Source organism: Mercurialis annua, linkage group LG8, assembly GCF_937616625.2.
Source record: "Mercurialis annua linkage group LG8, ddMerAnnu1.2, whole genome shotgun sequence".
NCBI classification, from domain to species: Eukaryota; Viridiplantae; Streptophyta; class Magnoliopsida; order Malpighiales; family Euphorbiaceae; genus Mercurialis; species Mercurialis annua.
Window position 1 is genome coordinate 30404759 of NC_065577.1, and position 18395 is coordinate 30423153.

At 30.1% G+C, this 18395-nt stretch overlaps 1 protein-coding gene and 1 long non-coding RNA gene across 3 annotated transcripts; one reads left to right on the forward strand and one right to left on the reverse strand.

Moving 5' to 3' along the window:
* Nucleotides 1–6592: 6592 nt before the first annotated feature.
* On the reverse strand, nt 6593–9472 carry LOC126660001 (uncharacterized). The gene is made up of 6 exons (XR_007635182.2): nt 8843–9472; nt 8624–8754; nt 8310–8521; nt 7399–7551; nt 7178–7293; nt 6593–6713 (listed from the first exon to the last, which is right to left on the reverse strand). It is a non-coding gene; the product is annotated as an uncharacterized LOC126660001 (long non-coding RNA).
* A 2845-nt stretch (nt 9473–12317) lies between these two features.
* Nucleotides 12318–16144, forward strand: LOC126659986 (uncharacterized). 2 transcript variants are annotated; one of them, XM_056103893.1, is made up of 7 exons: nt 12318–12409; nt 12535–12674; nt 13775–13828; nt 13927–14128; nt 14992–15040; nt 15339–15406; nt 15939–16144. In XM_056103893.1, exons 4-7 carry the CDS (start codon nt 13962–13964, stop codon nt 15955–15957), a joined length of 303 nt encoding a protein of 100 aa, XP_055959868.1. In that variant the 5' UTR covers nt 12318–12409; nt 12535–12674; nt 13775–13828; nt 13927–13961; the 3' UTR covers nt 15958–16144. The 2 variants fall into 2 exon arrangements, with proteins under 2 accessions (XP_055959868.1, XP_050209276.1); XM_050353319.2 differs by lacking the exon at nt 13775–13828.
* The last annotated feature ends 2251 nt before the right edge of the window (nt 16145–18395 follow it).

Sequence of the window (18395 nt, forward strand, 5' to 3'; positions counted from 1 at the left end):
TCTTTATCAATGAATTTGTTTGGTTCACAGAAAAGCTCCTTCGATGAAGTTTTTGTTTTAAGCCTTTCCCAATGACGGCGCCAACTGATGGATTGCGGATTTCACTTGACGGTCGTGACCTGCAAAACAAGGTAAATAGCTAATCAAACGGCAGTGGTCCGATTAACTCTCTGATGCCTAAGTAATTTAGGCTTAAGCTGGAAAAATGATGTATTGAATGTGTTTGTATAGGCATAACTCAGCTCATTTTCATGGTAACGAGATCTAACCTTGTAGAGTCATAAAAAGACAGAAACTCCTTTAGAAAATAGGATTTGAAGTAGGAAAAAGATTCCTACTTCATAGCGCGATCTTCTCTTTTTTTATTTAGGGAAGATCTCATATCCTTGATTTAGAAGATCTCATCTCCTATTGTTTGATAGATTTAGAAGATCTCATCTCCTAGATTATCTTTATGATTGTCGTATTGTAATTCATTTTGAACTCGATCTCTTATCAAGATTACATATTTAGAGGCCGGTCTTTTGAGTTTTGGCCGACTCCTACACTCGGTCAATATCTTGTTTTGGCGAGGTTCGTATGAGCATGCTCTTTAGACAGGCGAATCATTTAGGGTTGGCCATGCCGCTACGTGTCATTAGTTTACTTCAGGGCGACTGCTAAGGTAAGCTTTGTTGGCCGAATCCTCATAGGACTCGGTCTGTTATTATAGTCTTGATAAAACATGTTTACATCAATAAGTTTTAAAAATTTATTCCAATAAGTTTTTAATTATATAAAGGCTAATAGGCAGAAAAACTAGCGACCTTTACTTTTGTTTTCAATTGTACCCTGACGTTGTAATTTTTTCAGTGTTACCCTATATTTTGTTTTTGATTTTCAATTCCACCCTAAAGCATTAACACTACTAAAAAACTGTGTTTTACCGACGAATTTTAACGACAGATTTTTTTACCAACGGATTCAAAATCCGTCGCTAAATTATCTTTAAATTGGCGGGAGTGTTCCCGCCAACTTTAGCGACGGAAAATCATTTTTGATGGATTTAGCGACAGATTTCATATCCGTCGCTAAATCCGTCTTTGAGTAGCGACTGATTTCAATCCGTCGCTAAATCCGTTTTTGGCGACGAACTTTAGCGACGGATTTAAATCTGCCGCTAATATTCATCTTTAGCGACAAACTTTAACGACAGATATTAAATCCGTCGCCAAAGGCTACTTTCCGTCTTTGGCGACAGCTTTTAGCGGCGGATTCAAAATCCGTCGCTAAAAGTCCGTTTCAAAAAAAAATGGCCTAATTATTTAAAAAAACCACACCTTATAACATTTTTCGTTTATACCCTGACCTTAAATTGAACTTTTTTCATTTAGAAAAATATTAAAAATAGTCCTTCATTTTTTAACCTATATTCTAATTAGACTTTATTATTATTAATAGTACAAAAATACCTTCTTCTTTACAAAATTAAATTTATAATCTTTTAAATACAAAACCGTAAAAATATATAATATTTAATTAATAAAAATAATTTTCGACTCTCAGTCGAAGGAAGAGCCCGCTGCTTCTCCTCAGGAGTAACAGACCTGTCTCCTCCTTCATGTGAGGAGGAGCAGATCTCTACTCCTCTTTCATGGAGGAGGAGCTCCTCCCAAAAAAATTAAAAAAAATATATTAATTTTTTTAAAAAATTGTCGGATTTGGTAGCGGATTTATAAGTCGAAGAAATATAATGTTAGGTCGGAAGTTTTTTAAATAAAAAAATTTAAAACGATTAAATTTTTAGGATTTATTTGAATAGTTTTAAAGTTAAAAATTTATTTGTATTTTTACAAATAGAAAAAAGTATAATATAACCCTTCTATTTTATTGTTTTTAATATTTGCATCCTTTAATTAATTAAATTGTCAAAAAATTAAATTTTGGGATATAGTTGACAGCGGAAAATCAAAAAAAGGGTATAGATGAATTTTTTCCTAGGTCGGCGTATAAATGAAAAAATATTACTAGGTGGGATTTTTTTTTAAGTAATTACGCCAAAAAAATTAAATAAATTTTTTATAAAAAAATTATTTAGGAAACTAATTATTAAGAAAAAATAATTATCATTTTTTTAATTAAATATAATATTATTTAAATATAACATAATTATTTATGAAATATATTACAAATATTGTTATTTATTTATTCATTAATAATTATTGAAAATAACTATTAATTATAAAAAATAATTATCTTAAAATGTGGGAGGAATATACATATATGTGTAATAAGAAGCTGAGTTGGTTCAAGTGGAGCCACGCGCGGGAGAACTTTAAAATTGAAGAGTAATGAGTGGGAGCAATGGGAAGGATGGATTCCTTACTGGAATGTTTGTAAAAATTACGAGTTGGACGGGTGTGACTGATTAAATAATAATAATTTATTTTTACGATTTAATTTTTTAATTTTTTTTAAAATTAATGACATATTTAAATCTGTCGCTAAAAGCAGTCGGTTAAGAATTGATCATTATCTCTTTCCACTCACTATATTCAGAAAATTATGCAATCCTATCCTATGCACGACAATTAGTTATGATTTTTGCTACAATGATGGACCTCTATTTAACTATAATAACTTTTATGATAGAATTAGTCTTCTATTTAGTTTTATATTTGCTTTATATAATTAGTTATTTTTCTTATTAAATTTAAATTTGTATTTAATTTTATAATTTTTTTAATTATTGACGGCTAATATTATGCACGTGAGCGATACCTATAAAACCCGTTATATATTTAACAAGAGTATTAAATAAATATTCTAATCTTTTGCAAAAAAATTATTTATTTTAATTTGGATGGAAATTTTATATGACCCGTTATATATACAAATAAAATTAAATAGTAAATGTATTTAAATACTAAAAAAACACAAATATATATAGAAAGTATAAAGAAGAATTTGAAAGGCACATATATTTTAACTGAATCGTTTTATACTTTATGTTCAAGGAAATTGTGGTACTGCCTGAGACTTTTGTAACAGGTCTACTGCAGATCTCTTTGTGTGGTTAGTTTTTTGTTAGCAGGTTGATGCTGGTAGCTGGTTTTGGCCGTTTTGCTGTAGCTAGGTGGCTCGTCTGTTCCTCTGGGGGGTTTTTAACGGATTTGTTCCTACGGGGCTTAAGAAATTTTAATTTTATGCCTGTATTAAAAAAAATGCCAATTTTATATCTGGACCCACAAATTTTTCACCCAATCCGCATTATTAAAATACGCATTGTATGCTTATTTGTTTGGTAGAAAGACAGATTTAGTCCCTAACTTAAACCAACTAATATAATAATTCCTTCTGATTTTTGTTTTTATATCAATATGAAATATGGTTAATAGTCTTTTCAATCCTTCATTTCTTTACCTTATACAATTTTCTTTTAACTTTTTCTTTACCTTAACGATCAAATATCCGATTAAATTCAATTATTTACATATTATTTAAGTTTAAAATTAATTTATAGTTGTCCTAAGAAGTAGGTCGTAATTATAGAAATTTAAAATTTAAATTTGGAAATTTAAATTTTAATAATCGGTTTTAAACGGAACAAATGAAGTTTAGAAGGTAAATATATTAAAAATTAATATATCAATGTACATCTCTAAATGTAGAGTTACAAGTTTCGGATAAAACCTCAAAATTAAAATGTCGAAATTTAAAAGTTTCGACGTAATATAAAAGTATATAAATTAAGATATATATAACAAATAAATAAAAAAAAAGGTTCATTTAATCCTTAAATTTTCTTCTTCCATCATACTCCACCATCTCCCTTTCTTTTCTTTTTTTTCTTTTTTTATTTATTTATTATATATATATATATATATATATATCTTAACTTATGTACTTTTATATTACGTTGAAACTTTTAAATTTTGACATTTTAATTTTGAGGTTTTATCCGAAACTTTTAACTCTACATTTAGAGATGTACATTGATATATTAATTTTTAATATATTTACCCTCTAAAATTCATTTGTTGTGTTCAAAACCAGTTATTAAAAATTAAATTGTCAAATTTAAATTTTAAATTTCTATAACTACGACCTATTTTTTTGGACACCTATAAATTAATTTTACACTTAAATAATACGTAAGTAATTGAGTTTAGTCGAATATTTGATCGTTAAGTTAAGAAAAAGTTTAAAAGAACGATCGTATAAGTTAAAGAAATGAAGGATTGAGCAGATTATTAACCATATTTCATATTGATAATAAAAACAAAAATAAGAAGGAAATAATAAATCATTAGTTTAAATTAAGGATGAAAATATAAATTTTACCAAACATTTTTCATACAATCCGCATTCTGATTTTGCGGATTCACTACAAAAAATTTGGCTTCTTGTGACAAAAAAATATGTGACAAACTATATTTTGTCATAATAAATAGGTTAGTTGTGACAAAAAAAAATATTTTGTCACAATGAAAGTTTAATGAAATGATATTGTGACAAATACATATTGTGTCAACCATTTTTGTCACTATAAAAATTAATTATGTTTATTGTGACTAACTATTTTGACAAAAACATGTTTTGTCGCCGTAATTTAAAATATTTTTATTATGACAAAATAAATTTTATCATAATATTTAAAAAGATGGTGACAAATTTTATTTTGTAGCTATTAGATATATTTTGTCACTATAAAAATTAATTATGTTTATTGTGACAACGTATTTTGCCAATAAATGATATTGTAATAAATTAATATTGTGTCCAATTTTGTCGTCACTAAAAAAAAAGTAAATATGTTTTTGTGACAAAGTATTTTGCCAAAACTAATGTTTTGTTTCCGTATTTTAAAACTACAGTTATAACAACTGTATATGAACCGGATGTCAACCTAATAAAAAACAAAATAAACACAAAATAGAGAATGAAAAAGGAATTGCAGAAAATATATATGTTAAATAATAACTCGAAAAACACTATTTCCACTACTGTTTATTGCGTCAAATTTATTTGTCAATAAAAAAAGTAAATTTGTTTTTGTGACAAAATATTTTGTCAAAACAAATATTTTGTGCCGGTATTTTAAAAAGACAGTTATAATAACTTAAAGTGAACCTTTTGTAAACCTTATGTTAACCTTATAAAACACAAAATAAACAAAATATATTTATAGTTTATTGTGTCATATTTATTTGTCACTATATAAAAAAGTAAATATATTGTTGTGACAAAGTATTTTGCCAAAACAAATGTTTTGTGCCTGTATTTTAAACTATAGTTATAATAACCGTAAATGAACCGTTTGTCGGCCATATGTCAACATTATGAAATACAAAATACACACAAAATAGAGAAAGAGAAACTAATTGCAGAAAATAAATGGTAAAATAGAAAATATATACAGTTATAATGATAAAATAAATTTTAGCATAATATTTAAAGACTTTTGTGACGAATTTTATTTTGCAGCAATTAATTAAAATTATGTAATGTTGTGATAATTAAATATTGTGTCAAATATTTTTGTCACTATAGCAATTAATTGTGTTTGTTGTGACAATGGGTTTTGCTAAAACTGTTTTGTCACTGTATATTAAATATACAGTTATTATGATAAAATAAATTTTATCATAATATGTAAAAATATTGTGAATAATTTTATTTTTCAGCAATTAAGCTAAATTAAATGATATTGTGATTAATAAATGTTTTGTCACCATGCAATTGAAAAAAAATTTAATGATAACAGGATTAAATGGGTTATGAAATTATATTTTATTTTGATAAAAAAGGTATGTGACAATTAAGATTCAAATATCCAAATTAGGTTAATCTCTTATCTTATCAAAGCACTCTTCATTAGGGAAAAAAACTTCTCACGCCGCCGTACTTTCATTGATTCTGTGTTTGTTGATGCTTATTTGTCCAGGTATTTTTTTAACTTAAGAAAAAAGACTAAATTGATTAATGTAGGTTGAATTTCACATTCAAATTGCTTATTTGTTCAATTGATAATTTAAATTTTCAACTAATTCGTAAAAACTCGAGGCCGGGCTTCAAACTCGACGAGTTATCACCTATTCTCGAGTTTTGTATCTCAGTAAAAACAAGAACTCGAGGTTATGCTTCCATTTCGTCGAGTATTAAGACTTACATCAAGTTTGTGCTTTGACAGAGATAAAAAAAGTCGAGTTAAGGATGTAACTCGTCGAGTCTTAAGCATGACATCGAGTTTTAACATTGCAAAAGATGTATAAACTCGAGTAACGTTTAAAAGTCGTCGATTATATAGCCTTACCTCGAGTATGTTTATAACTGAAATGGCATAAAATTTCTAAGGTCTAATAACCTATGCAAGTTTAAACAGAATTTCTGGCTAATAATACCTCATTCGAGAGGGTCTTCAACCTTTTTAACAGTAACCCTAAACAAATGTTAGTCTTGTTTCAGAACCGCAGGTAGTTCAGGGAAAGAAATTGGAGATAAGTTTAAAATAGCTAACGATATCTGATTTGTAATGGGTAAGTTTTAATTGTAGACTTCAAGGCTCTGGAGATCTCATTATAATTGTAGCACATTAGCTCTGCACATTGGGTGAAAGGGTAAAAAATTAACTAAATTCATCCATACTAAGACATCGGGGTTCAATTTCAACAAAAGAAATTAGCACATATAAAATGTAATTGAGCACATGAGTTTTGAAAAGTAACGCACACCTGCAGTCACAAAAGAACAACATCAGTTGATAGCCCCAATATCAATTAGTTATTAGAATTTACATACTAAAATACATAAAGACAAACTTCTAAATTCAATTTTCATCATTATTTGTAAACAACGTGTGTATCTTATATGACCCCTGATGCCCCACCTAAAATTGCAGCTCATCTTATATGACCCCTGATGCCCCACCTAAACTTCAAGTCTCTACTATTCCATTCCATTACATAAACAAGGTTTGAAATTTGCAGCTCATCTTAGCAATTTAACTCCAAAGTAAAATTTGTTTTGAGATTTTGCTCATTGTAAAACAAAATTGATAAAATAATTAATTAGTTTAGCATCAACATTCTATTTTCAATTAAAATATCCAATTGAAAGTAATTAAGCGATAGAAAAAAATATCCATCAAAATCCTATACTAACAAAATTGTATAGAAAGAAAGGAGAGAAATTGTACCCAAAATTGTTGGATAGAATAGTAGAGACTTCATGAGATGAAATTTACTGCCATTAAACAATTCTTGAAAGCGCATGAAAATCGAGCAAGTATTTCTCCTCCCGAGTTCTGTAAAGCTGTCAAGACCATGCATCAATACGCTTATATAAGTTTTTGTGATATTATCATCCACATAAAGCTAATAAAACAAAACTGATTATGCATTATAGAAACTGCATTACCTGAACTTCAAACTTCACCACATCAAGGACAGAAGCAGAAGATATAATCCATATTGCAACTATGAGTTCTTAACTTCTTAGGCCGACTCATAGCATAGGATAACAGATTCAGGGAAAGTTTTACGTGGTCCAAAACCGCCTACATATGCCCATCTCCATGCCGCCAATATTATAGAATAAAACAATTTAGAAAAAAAAGAACTCTATACCGCTATTTTTGGGGTGCGCAAAAAAATCCTACAACTAAAGCAAAAATAAACAAATTCCATGAAAGATAAACGTCGTTCTATATTATGCATCTACTGTCATGTGCAGAGTGTAAGAAAACTTCAAATGATTAAAAAAATTTATGGTCCAAAAGCGCATTTAGCTAATGAATCTGCTTACTCTACTTAAAAAGAAAGAACACATGAAAGTTGTAAAATATACTGAGTGAAGGAAGGAGTTCTGAGATTTAGAAAAAGGAGTGGACAGTTCCAGATCATTTAGTAGTTGGCAATGATGTATTCCAAAAATAACCAGATTCCAAAAAGTGAAAAATAAAGATTATAAGGATTATTAAGACATTGATAAAATCCCCTGCGCTTCTTAACTACTGACCAGATAATAAAAGTAAAAGAATACAGTAGATCTTGATCAAGAATTTTCACTTCATCTGTGTAATTAAACATCTATTAAAATCATCCACCAGTTTCTGCAAGCAAATGCATTAACACAAAGCACTTATTCACGATGGCATAGCTATAAGACAAGTTTAATCCAACCAAATGTTAATGAATGTTAATTGTTGAAAGAGAAGAATCTTGCAGATAAAATATAAAGAAAAAAATCTCGACAGTGCACGTGACGAATAAAGAACCATATATAGCGGATACTGTAGAAAAATAGAAAAACTGAGGCAGAATTATTACCCCTAGTACTTTCTCCAGCAGAGTTTCATCCACAACCAAAGGTGACGCAACCTTAAATGAGTTTGACAGCTCATGATTGTTATCATTCATTGGAATTACTTCCATTTCCACTTCAGCTCCCTCAGCAAGTCTATTCTCCAAGAATGGTGAAGCCAATCGGTGCATATCTTTGCTCAATGGAATAGAAGCAGCTTGCTGAGGGAAGGAACAACCTTTATATAATACATACACAAACGAAAAAGGTGAAAAGTTAAAATTGAAAACAATTCTAATTAGACTGTTTTAGGATAGAACACTTAGAAGGAAGGAACAACCTTTATATAATCAATGGCGAGTAGAGTGCTGACGCTGGCCCGAGATGGCTCCAGCGATTACATAACGGTGCAAAACGCAATAGACAGTGTGCCGTTCAGCACCACTTGCCGTACAGTAATCCGTGTAGCTCCTGGAATATATAAATAACCTGTTTATGTACCCAAAACAAAGAATTTCATCACTCTTGCTGGTTTAACACCTGAAGATACTCTTCTTACCTTGAATAATTCCGCCACCACAATTGATCATCACCAGGTGAAATTAACACAGCCTTTTATAAGATTATCCATTTGGGTAATTTTGTGATATCTGTAGGAAAGGTTGTTGATTTTGGGTTTGTTTTGCAGGCTTCTAGAGTTAGGTTAGTAGAGGAATTGTTTGTAATGAGTCGAGAAGAGCAGATTCAATCGTTAAATTGAATCAAAACGAAATTCGGAGATAGCTAAACAAAAAAAAAGCAAGAAAATTATATAAAATAAAATTGAAAAAATATGATTGTGATGAACTGAATTTAATTAGGAGAAGAGTAAATAAGAGTTGTATAGCAGCAAGTTTCATAAGAATAAAATTAGAGAATTTGTTTTTTTATTAGATATGACTTAAAAAGAAAGTGGACATGAGCAGCGAGTTTTATAAGAATACAATAGTAGATATGACTTAAAAAGAAAGTGGGTCTCTAATGAAAAGAGAGAGCGGGAAACCCTTAAAAATATGGTGGGAATGTTTTGCTCAAAATTTTACTTTATGGTTACGGCAATATTAACAATTATTAGAAAGTAGAGATTCCCTTAGATTTCTAATCAAGAAAATTATATACTCTCATAAAAAAGTATACAAATCGAGTCTTTAATTAGAAATGTTATTCACCCTCGTTAAAATTTTATCGTTAGAAAGCAGTTTTTCCGCATGTATAAAATACTAATACTAATTTCATTTTCCTCCGATTTGAATTTTATTTTTCTCTTTTTCTAATTTGATTTTCCAGAATTTTGGCAAATCAAATCAATTTTAGATTTTTTCAAAATATATTATTGCATAAAATGTGAAATACTCTACGAATTTATAGCCTTTTCTTCAACTTAATAAAAAATTCACCACTTTTTTTAGATAGTTAGAATCAAAATGTAAAATAAAAAGTCTTCGTATCCCATATCAAAATGCAAAATAAAAAGTCTAAATTTAATAAATGGTTGATATTAAGGTGATTTATGGTTAAAATAATTAATGTGTAATTAAAAGTAAGAGTTGATCGCGTTATTTCAATCGCTCTCACATTAATATTTGGAGATGGAGAATAGCAGGATTTAAGTTAAACTAAAACTAAACATGTATTGCTCTAATTAATAGTAATAAAAAGAGGTAAAACATAATCCTAATTTAAATTGGAGAAGGATATATAGAGAAAAAGCAGTTAAGTATTCTGATCAGTATAAGAATTTAATTTTTTTAAGCATAGCAGTTTAGTTAAATTAAATTGGACTTTACGAACTCGACGGATTACCAACAGTCGATTTTGATGGTAACTTGTCGTTATGCTTAATCAAAATATAAAATGTTTTATACTTTACTGACGGAAGACGCAGTTGGCAATCCGTCAGGATCATGGTTGTGTTGAGCGCGGTGAACATTTTGGTGCACTCTCCGCGCCACCGTTCGTGTCCCCCTTGGTGTCCCGTTTGTTGTTCTTCGGCTTCCTGTTCAAGATTTGGAAACTGCTGCTCAAGTCTTGTTTCTATTATTTTGGGTTTGTTTCAAAGCACAATTCAAAATTTTAAGTGGATTGTTCCTAATTTGATGAAAATAACCGAAAAAATAAACATAATTATGAATTTTTACTATCATAATGATATTTCATTTGAATGATTATGGGAATTTTCTAGTATTGAATTTTGATTAGTAATTATGATGTCAATTCGGTAAGTTTACTATTGGTTTACTAACGATTTACTAACAAAAAGTTTACTATCAGTTTACTAACTGTTTATACCAAAATTAAAAATAGCCCGAGGCCTAAAAGTCCAGAATCTTCTCAGAGTCCACAATGGCCAGAAGCCCAAAATATTAAGGCCAGAAGTTATCTTCAAAGATTTGGCCAGAAGATTAATTTAAGAGGTTTGGCTAGAAGATTAATTTCAGAGGTTTGGTCAGAGGTTTAACCAGAAGATTAAGCTCAGACGGTCTAGTCAGTCAATGTTTTAGTGAGAGAAAGAATAAGAAGTGAAAGAAAGTTAGGAGTTGAGAGAAAAAGAAAATTAACCTTTTCACCTACTTTTCTTTAGCCTTTTATACTATGTCTTTGTTTCTCTTTGTTTGGGCCGACAGATCTGACCTCATTCTCTTTGTCTGTGCAAAAGTTGTTTGGAATGTCAGGGTACGTTCTGAGAGATTTGTTCAGGGTGTTCAGAGTGGTTGTGCTCAGTGAATCCGAGATGTGATTAATTCGGTGAGTCCAATTTAGGCATTCGATCTAATCTTTATGTGATTTGGCTTGCTTCGGTTTTATCTTGTCTGCTCCATTCGTCTTGTCTCGGCTCGGTATTTTTGTCATTGTTCGGTTTTATTTGTGGGCTATTGCTTGTTGAGGTCGGTCTATTTGTCTTGTTATCAGTAAATATATATTTTAAATAAACCAATAGTTACTTCTTTTAAGTAAATCGATAATAGCCTAGTAACAAACTTGTTATTTTACTAAACTAGTAGTAAATACAAAAGCAAATTTCGCACGTATTTATAATAGTGATAATAAACCGTTAGTAAACTGTAATAGTAAACTGTATTCCACTCCTATCACTCATATACCATCATTGACACCAAAACCTGTATGATTTGGGCATAATCGTTAGGTTTGGATATAATTACAACAAGTCGTAAAGGTTTGGGTTTATTTTGCGATTAAGCTTATTATTTTAAGGGTTTCTTACACTACAATAAAAATTGACCTATAATGACATTGTTCTAATAACAATTTTTAAAAATGTTATTTAAAGTGATAAAATTACCTTTATATGATATTTCTACAAATAATGCTAAAAATTATTATTAATACTAACAATTCTATTATCTTTTGTAACATTTATTTTATAGAAGTTATTTTTAAAAAAAATTAGTAAAATTTATTTTTTATGAGCGGCAAACTGAAAATTGTTCCCTCTTATTTTATTTTTTCTAAATCGTTAAACCTAAAATCTCTCAAATACAATTTTTCCTTCTCTTTTTCCTTCCTCTCCATCATCGCCTCCTTAATCTCCTGCCCTAACTCGCTGCTCGACTCATCCTCCAACAATTCCGTTTCAATAACTACCTCAGATTCCGTGCTCTTTTTACTCTTTTCCTCCAATGCTCGAATCATGAAAAGTCCGCTTCTTCTCGATTTTGCATTAATTGCGGTCGTGGGTTTGCCTATAGTTGTCACCGGTGGCGGTTTGAATTGTAAGAATGTGTTTAGTTGTTTGATTATCAACGGCGGTGAAGTCGTCGGTGTGAAATTGAGCGTGGGAGAAGAAGCGACGGCCATGTTTTAGTGGATAAAGAGGAGAAGGAATTTTCATTAGATGCGTAACATGCGTTTAGAGTATCCACAACTCTGAATTATCCTCGACAAAAGCAGAGAAAATATAATTGTTAACTGATCCCTAAACATAGGTTTTGATTGCAAGGTTCAAACGGATATGCAACTGCTCTCTGAAATTGTTTGAAAAATAGTAACCGCTCCTCATCAACAGTTACTGCCGCTCACTACCCATTGTCGCTGCTCACCACCCATCGCTGTTGCTGCTCTTCAACAAGTATGTGCATTTAATCTCTTTGTTAATAGTTAATTATTTTGATAACTGTTCCTATTTGTCCCTTTTCAATTACTTGTGGTTCCGTTTCCACAATTTCCGCCCTAACTTCAACCGGTTCGTCCCAGCTTTAACGGCGGCGGAGACCTCCTCCTTGAAGCGGACTTTCTCAGTGACTTGAGCTTCAGCGTGAGTGAGAAGGAAGAGCTTATATGCGAGGATGAGGTGCGGTTGCGGAGTTTCCTCTTAACCTTCCATTCAACGACCGGTGAGTAAGATCATCTTCTTTCTTAAATTATTAATTTTTATTCATTACTTTGATTTCAATTTTAAATGTTTCTGTTATCAGGTTGTGTTCAAGTACTCTGTTTTGATGATTTTAGTCCATAAAAATTCTTTGTTGGATTTCTTCCACTGTAAATTAAATAGACCAATAATTAAACTTCGTTGTGTCAATTTCTTATCAGAAAAATGAGGCCCAACAGAGAAAATGAGGTTTAACAGAGAAAATCTGTTGTGGCTTCACCGTGCCATTACTGATGAGCAATTACCGATATCTCATTATAAATGACAGTGCTGGTCTCCAAATTTTAATGTAGCTTCGGTTGCTTATGTTGCTTTCATAGTTTTGTTTAACTGTGCATTTATCAAGAAAAATGATTTTTTCCCTTAATGATAAATGGCTTATTTGTTCATGTTTTTCTTTCTTGTTCTGGTCTTAAAGTTAAGCCATTAGATAGCCACAATATTATATTCTGTCCCCAACTAATTAAGCCTCGGATGAATTGGTTTCCTTGTCTTCTGTAATGTTTAAGGAGTCTTCTCCTACCAGCTTTACTAGTCAATTTATTGTCTTATTACGTTAGTGCTTTAATTTTATCTTCAGGACATTACATAGAGAATATAGTCTAAGTTTAGTTTTTTTGCAACTAAAATGAGAATTAGTTTCTATATTAAATAAAAACACATTAAAAAATAGAAAAATAATAATTATAACATTAATTATATTTTTTTAATTGTGTGATAATGAAATACAGACAAGTATAGTAAAACGGAAAATATAATCCACCAAAGATTAAAATGCCTTTTCCATTGTTATCTTTTGGCAATTCTATCTTTTCCACTGTTCTCGATTTTATTAAATTCTTTAACTTTCTATGTTAGTTTCAATTGTTCATTCTTGAATCTATGCATTGATCTTCTTTTTGGATGCAGATTTACGTTTTAATTTATTTTTTAGTGTTGTGTAGATTATACTTTTTTGTGAATCATATTTAGATATTTCTTCTTTTAACACAAGAATAAGTAGACAAAGTACTGCCACTCTCTATGAAGTTTCCGTTTTTAAATCTTCTATTTTTTGCATAGGCATTATATTCAATCAACCGTCATAGCTACATCCTACAGCCTTTTCACATCAGTGTAATTTTGTTATTTTGGATTTCCCTTTTGATGTAAGAAATTAAGAGCAAATGAAATATTTTATGTTGTCTAAGATCTGCATTTTATTTTTTTGGCAGGACCAAATATTTTCAGAATATTATGCCTCTTTTGCATGGACATTTGTAAAACAACGGCCGTTGTGGCAGATTCTCCTCTCTTTTTTTTGGCCTGTTTTGACTCTAGCGATTTGCCTATTTCCTGTCTATCCTCATTCGTGCAAGCTATTGATTCTCTACTCATGTGCTGGAGTGCTTCTTCTAATTCTCTCCCTGCTTCTAGGTAAGTGTTCTATTCCCCATTCTTTGAATGATAATATTTAGCATATTACTGTGTTGTGCTTCTCAAAAGTTGAATTAATTTTGCCTCTTGTACCGCAACAAAGTTGTGAATATCTGTTCGTTAATGACTTTGTGTTGGACTATAATATATCTAAATATCTATCTGGGTCCAACTTGATTAAACCTTGTCATTGTCTAGTTGGACTTAGATGCATTCACAGCAATGACCTATGAGGAATTATGTAATTCATCAAGAGCATCTTTAAAAAAAAAATTGTGACATTTATAAATCATCTCTCCAGGATCTAGTCGTTTACATCTCTTGGAGTAAGCCTCAATGACACATCCTTGATAAAGTTCATATGAACCTACTGAACTGAATGGAAACATTATATTTTTCCTCTTGCTACAATCGATTAATAAGTAAATTCCTTAAGATAGTACTAAAACTTATAGAAATTCCATTTTTGACATTATTAAATTCCTTACTGTAATTCCTATGGCATTAAGGTTTTATTTTGTCATTTTACTCTTTTGGTTTGATTTGATAAGCACCTGTTACTGTTATACGTTGATAAGTATAATCTACACAACAACAACAAAAAAGATCTTTGTTTTTTCCATTTTCTTCTGAAAGAAAGTTAATTATAGTTGAAATTCAGCTGGGGTATTAAGTTTACATGATGGTGGTGGCTGTCCAACTCGACTATGAGTATATGACTTGTGGTTTTTAAAGTAATAAGATGGATACTTACGTATTTTTTCAATTATGGTAGAACACAAATTTTATCTCTTGCCGTTATTTGTTTTGGAGTTAAAAATCTACAATAGGATATTGATTTTCTTTCTTATCATTTGACAAAGGTACATACCAAAGACCAGTAATTGGTCTCTTCTTATGTCATCATTCACAGTAAGTTCCATTATGGTTCACTGGGCAAGTTTATCAACTAGTGAAGCTATTTAGTTTGAAATTCCAACTTACGAAACCTCATTTTTTTTGTTCTATCTCATTCATTACTTTTAAATGTTTCATCATTTTTATAATATACATAAATGAACTGATTTATTCAAGTGAACTGATATATGCTTATTCAGTTTATTGAGACTTAGACAAGATAGTGTTGATCCAAGCTTTTTGAGCATGTCTACTTCCCTTGGCCAGCGTTCTATGTTAAATGATATTATTGAACATTCTTGTCTTTTTGCAGTTTGTGCCAGCATCTTGTGTATTTGGTTCGTCATGGTCTAATTGGCAACAAATATTTGCACATTCTAAGTAAGTTTTGCAACATCATAATTTCTTGGAGTATTAACTTCGTACTAAAATAGTTATAAATTATAAATATGCTTAAAGCTGAATCATAAACTTTGACCATTTGAAACAAAAAGTAAAGCAAACTATATATTTGGGGAAATATTTTTTTAAGGTGTAGAAATATCTGTTTATTCCTGGACACAGCCTTATTGTATATTTGTCCTCAAATCAAAGTTAGATACCTACATTAGGTGTTTGTTTTAGTTAATTGGACCATTCCGTTCTCATTCTGCTGTGTCGTGCCTTTCCTATATTTTACTTCCTACTGTTTGGCTTTATAAAACATTTTTGTTATATTAACTTTTAAGAACATTAGACTTGCGTATTTATCTGCTGGTGAAATTTAGGCTATATACAGTACAATTGAAATTATAAATTTCTAGGAATTGTATTTAGCCTATAAAATAGATTTCTTGCAATGTGTTTCTTGTTTTTTCGGTTCAATTTCTTATTTTCAGTATCTATATTATATCATTAATTTTTTTTCTTGCAGATGGAAATTATTGGAATGAAAGAAATGAAATCAAGATGGACGTTTTCCTAGCTATATCAAAAGTTAGGCTTAGTTCAGTTTTTTAGCGAATATTTTAAATGTTTGCATACAATTGGTTATTTTAGTATTATTGAAGATTTATTCATTTATAATTTTATGTAATATTTGAATTGATTTAGTTTTTTATTCATTGATTTTAGCAACAATTTATCGTATTCAATTGTTTTATTATCGATAAAAATGGAAATAATAAAATAAAATAATAATTATAATGACAATTAATTTTGTCACAGCTAACTAATTATAATGAAAAATAATTTTGTCACGTTATGATAAATTATTTGTTGTGATAAATTAAATTTATCACCGTTGACAAATTATAATGACAATTAATTTCGTCACGTTATGTTAAATTACTTCTTGTGATAAATTAAATTTGTCACAACTAACTAATTATAATGGCAATTAATTTCATCACGTTATGTTAAATTACTTGTTGTGATAAATTAAATTTATCACAACTAATTGATTATTATGACAATTAATTTCGTCACGTTATGATAGATTACTTGTGATAAATTTTTTTTGTCACTTCACAATCGTTTTGTCACGAATAACTCGGCGTATGTAGTGACAAATGTATATTAATTGTGATAAATATGGTTTTGTCACTGCATAATCTTTTTGTCACTAATAATTCGGTGTATGTAGTGATAAATTTATATGAATTGTGATATATATTTTTTTTGTCACGTTATTAGCATTTTGTCACTAGAAGTCGATGTATATTACGACAAATTTTGACAAGATTTGATTACTTGTGATATACATTTTCGTCACAATAAATATGAATGTGACAAAACAATTTTATCACAATAGAAAATTTATGGTGACAAACTATAAAATGGACTTATTGTGACTTGTTTGTTTTGACCAACGAAATTTGTCACAAAGTAGTCACAATAACGTTGTTATGACAAATTTTGGGCTTAACATGATAAATTTCGTTCGTCCCAACAAGTCAAATTTTTTGTAGTGATTGCAGCTTCCGCATTTAAATAATACAGATTGGGTGGGTCCAAGCACAAAATTAGTATTTTTTTTAAAAGGAGGCACAAAATTGAAATTTCTTAAATTTCGTAGGCACAAATCCGTCAAAAACACTCCCCTGGGTTGTGTTGCTAGAAGCTAGGGTGTGGTTGTAGCTGCTTGAGGCTTTTGTAACAGGCAGTCTGCAACGGTCTCCTTTGCTTTAGTTTAGCTCTTGTGTTTCCTTTTGCTGTTGTACCAAGCCTGAGGTTTTTGTAACGGGTGTAGTGCAGTTGCTTTTTGATCCCCTCTGTGGTTCTATATTTCTTTTCTTTTAGAGCTTGGTGTAAGCTTTGTTTCTAGCTCTGGTTTCTTGGGGAAGCCCTGAGGCTTTTGTATCGGAGCCTCCTTTAGATAAGGGCTGTCTAGCGTTGCTTTTTGGCCCCCTTTAGCCTGTTTTAGGGGGTCCTAGGTGTATTCTCATTTGATTTTAATCTATGAGTGTTTTTGGTTGTTTTTCAATATGATTTTTGATGAACAGAAATTTAAAAACAAACTAATGCAATATATGCACTAAATTAGAAAAACTTACATTCATATAATGATCTTTTTATGCAATTACACTACTCCTACATGTCCAAACCCATCAGTATGGCCAACTGAGTCTCTTTTGTCTTTTAACCAAATATCATTTGCAGTTGAATCTGCAATAGCTACGACAATCAGCGCTATTTGTTTGCAATTCTTCGTATAATGACTGATTATGTGCTAATTACAGCTTTATAATACTTATTTAATAAATTTTAATTTTTTTGATTTATGGAGAAGATGTCTTTTTGTGTAATTTAGAATATTAAAAAATATTTAGATTATTTGATAAATATAAAAGGTCTATTTTGAATATTATCCAAATGAAAAGAGTTCAATTTACACTACTAAAATGCTTGCTTTTAGCGACGGATTTTTCCGTCGCTAAAAGCATGAAATCCGTCGGGAGAACGTTTTCCGAGATATTTAATCCGTCGGTAAAATCCTCGTCGCTAATTTTTTTGGCGACAGACCAAAAAATTTGGCGACGGATTTCAGAAATTGCAGACGGATTTTAGCGATGGATTTTAAATTTTTTGGTCCGTCGCCAAAAAATTTAGCGACAGATTTTATAAAGTAAAACTATTTAAATTATTAGTTTACTTTTTATGAATATATCATTAATTTAGACTCAATTCGCTTCTGAATGAGACTTAATTTTCTTCTCATTCACATCATTATCTTTTTTTTCATTCAATTTTTTTCCCTTCTACTGATCATATTTTGCTTAAATGCATGCCTAGTTTCTTGTAATTCTCTATTATCATCACAAAGGTTTAGTTCTTGACAATCAATTTCTAAATCATCATCTTCACTTTATTTTAATGATGCAACTTCTTG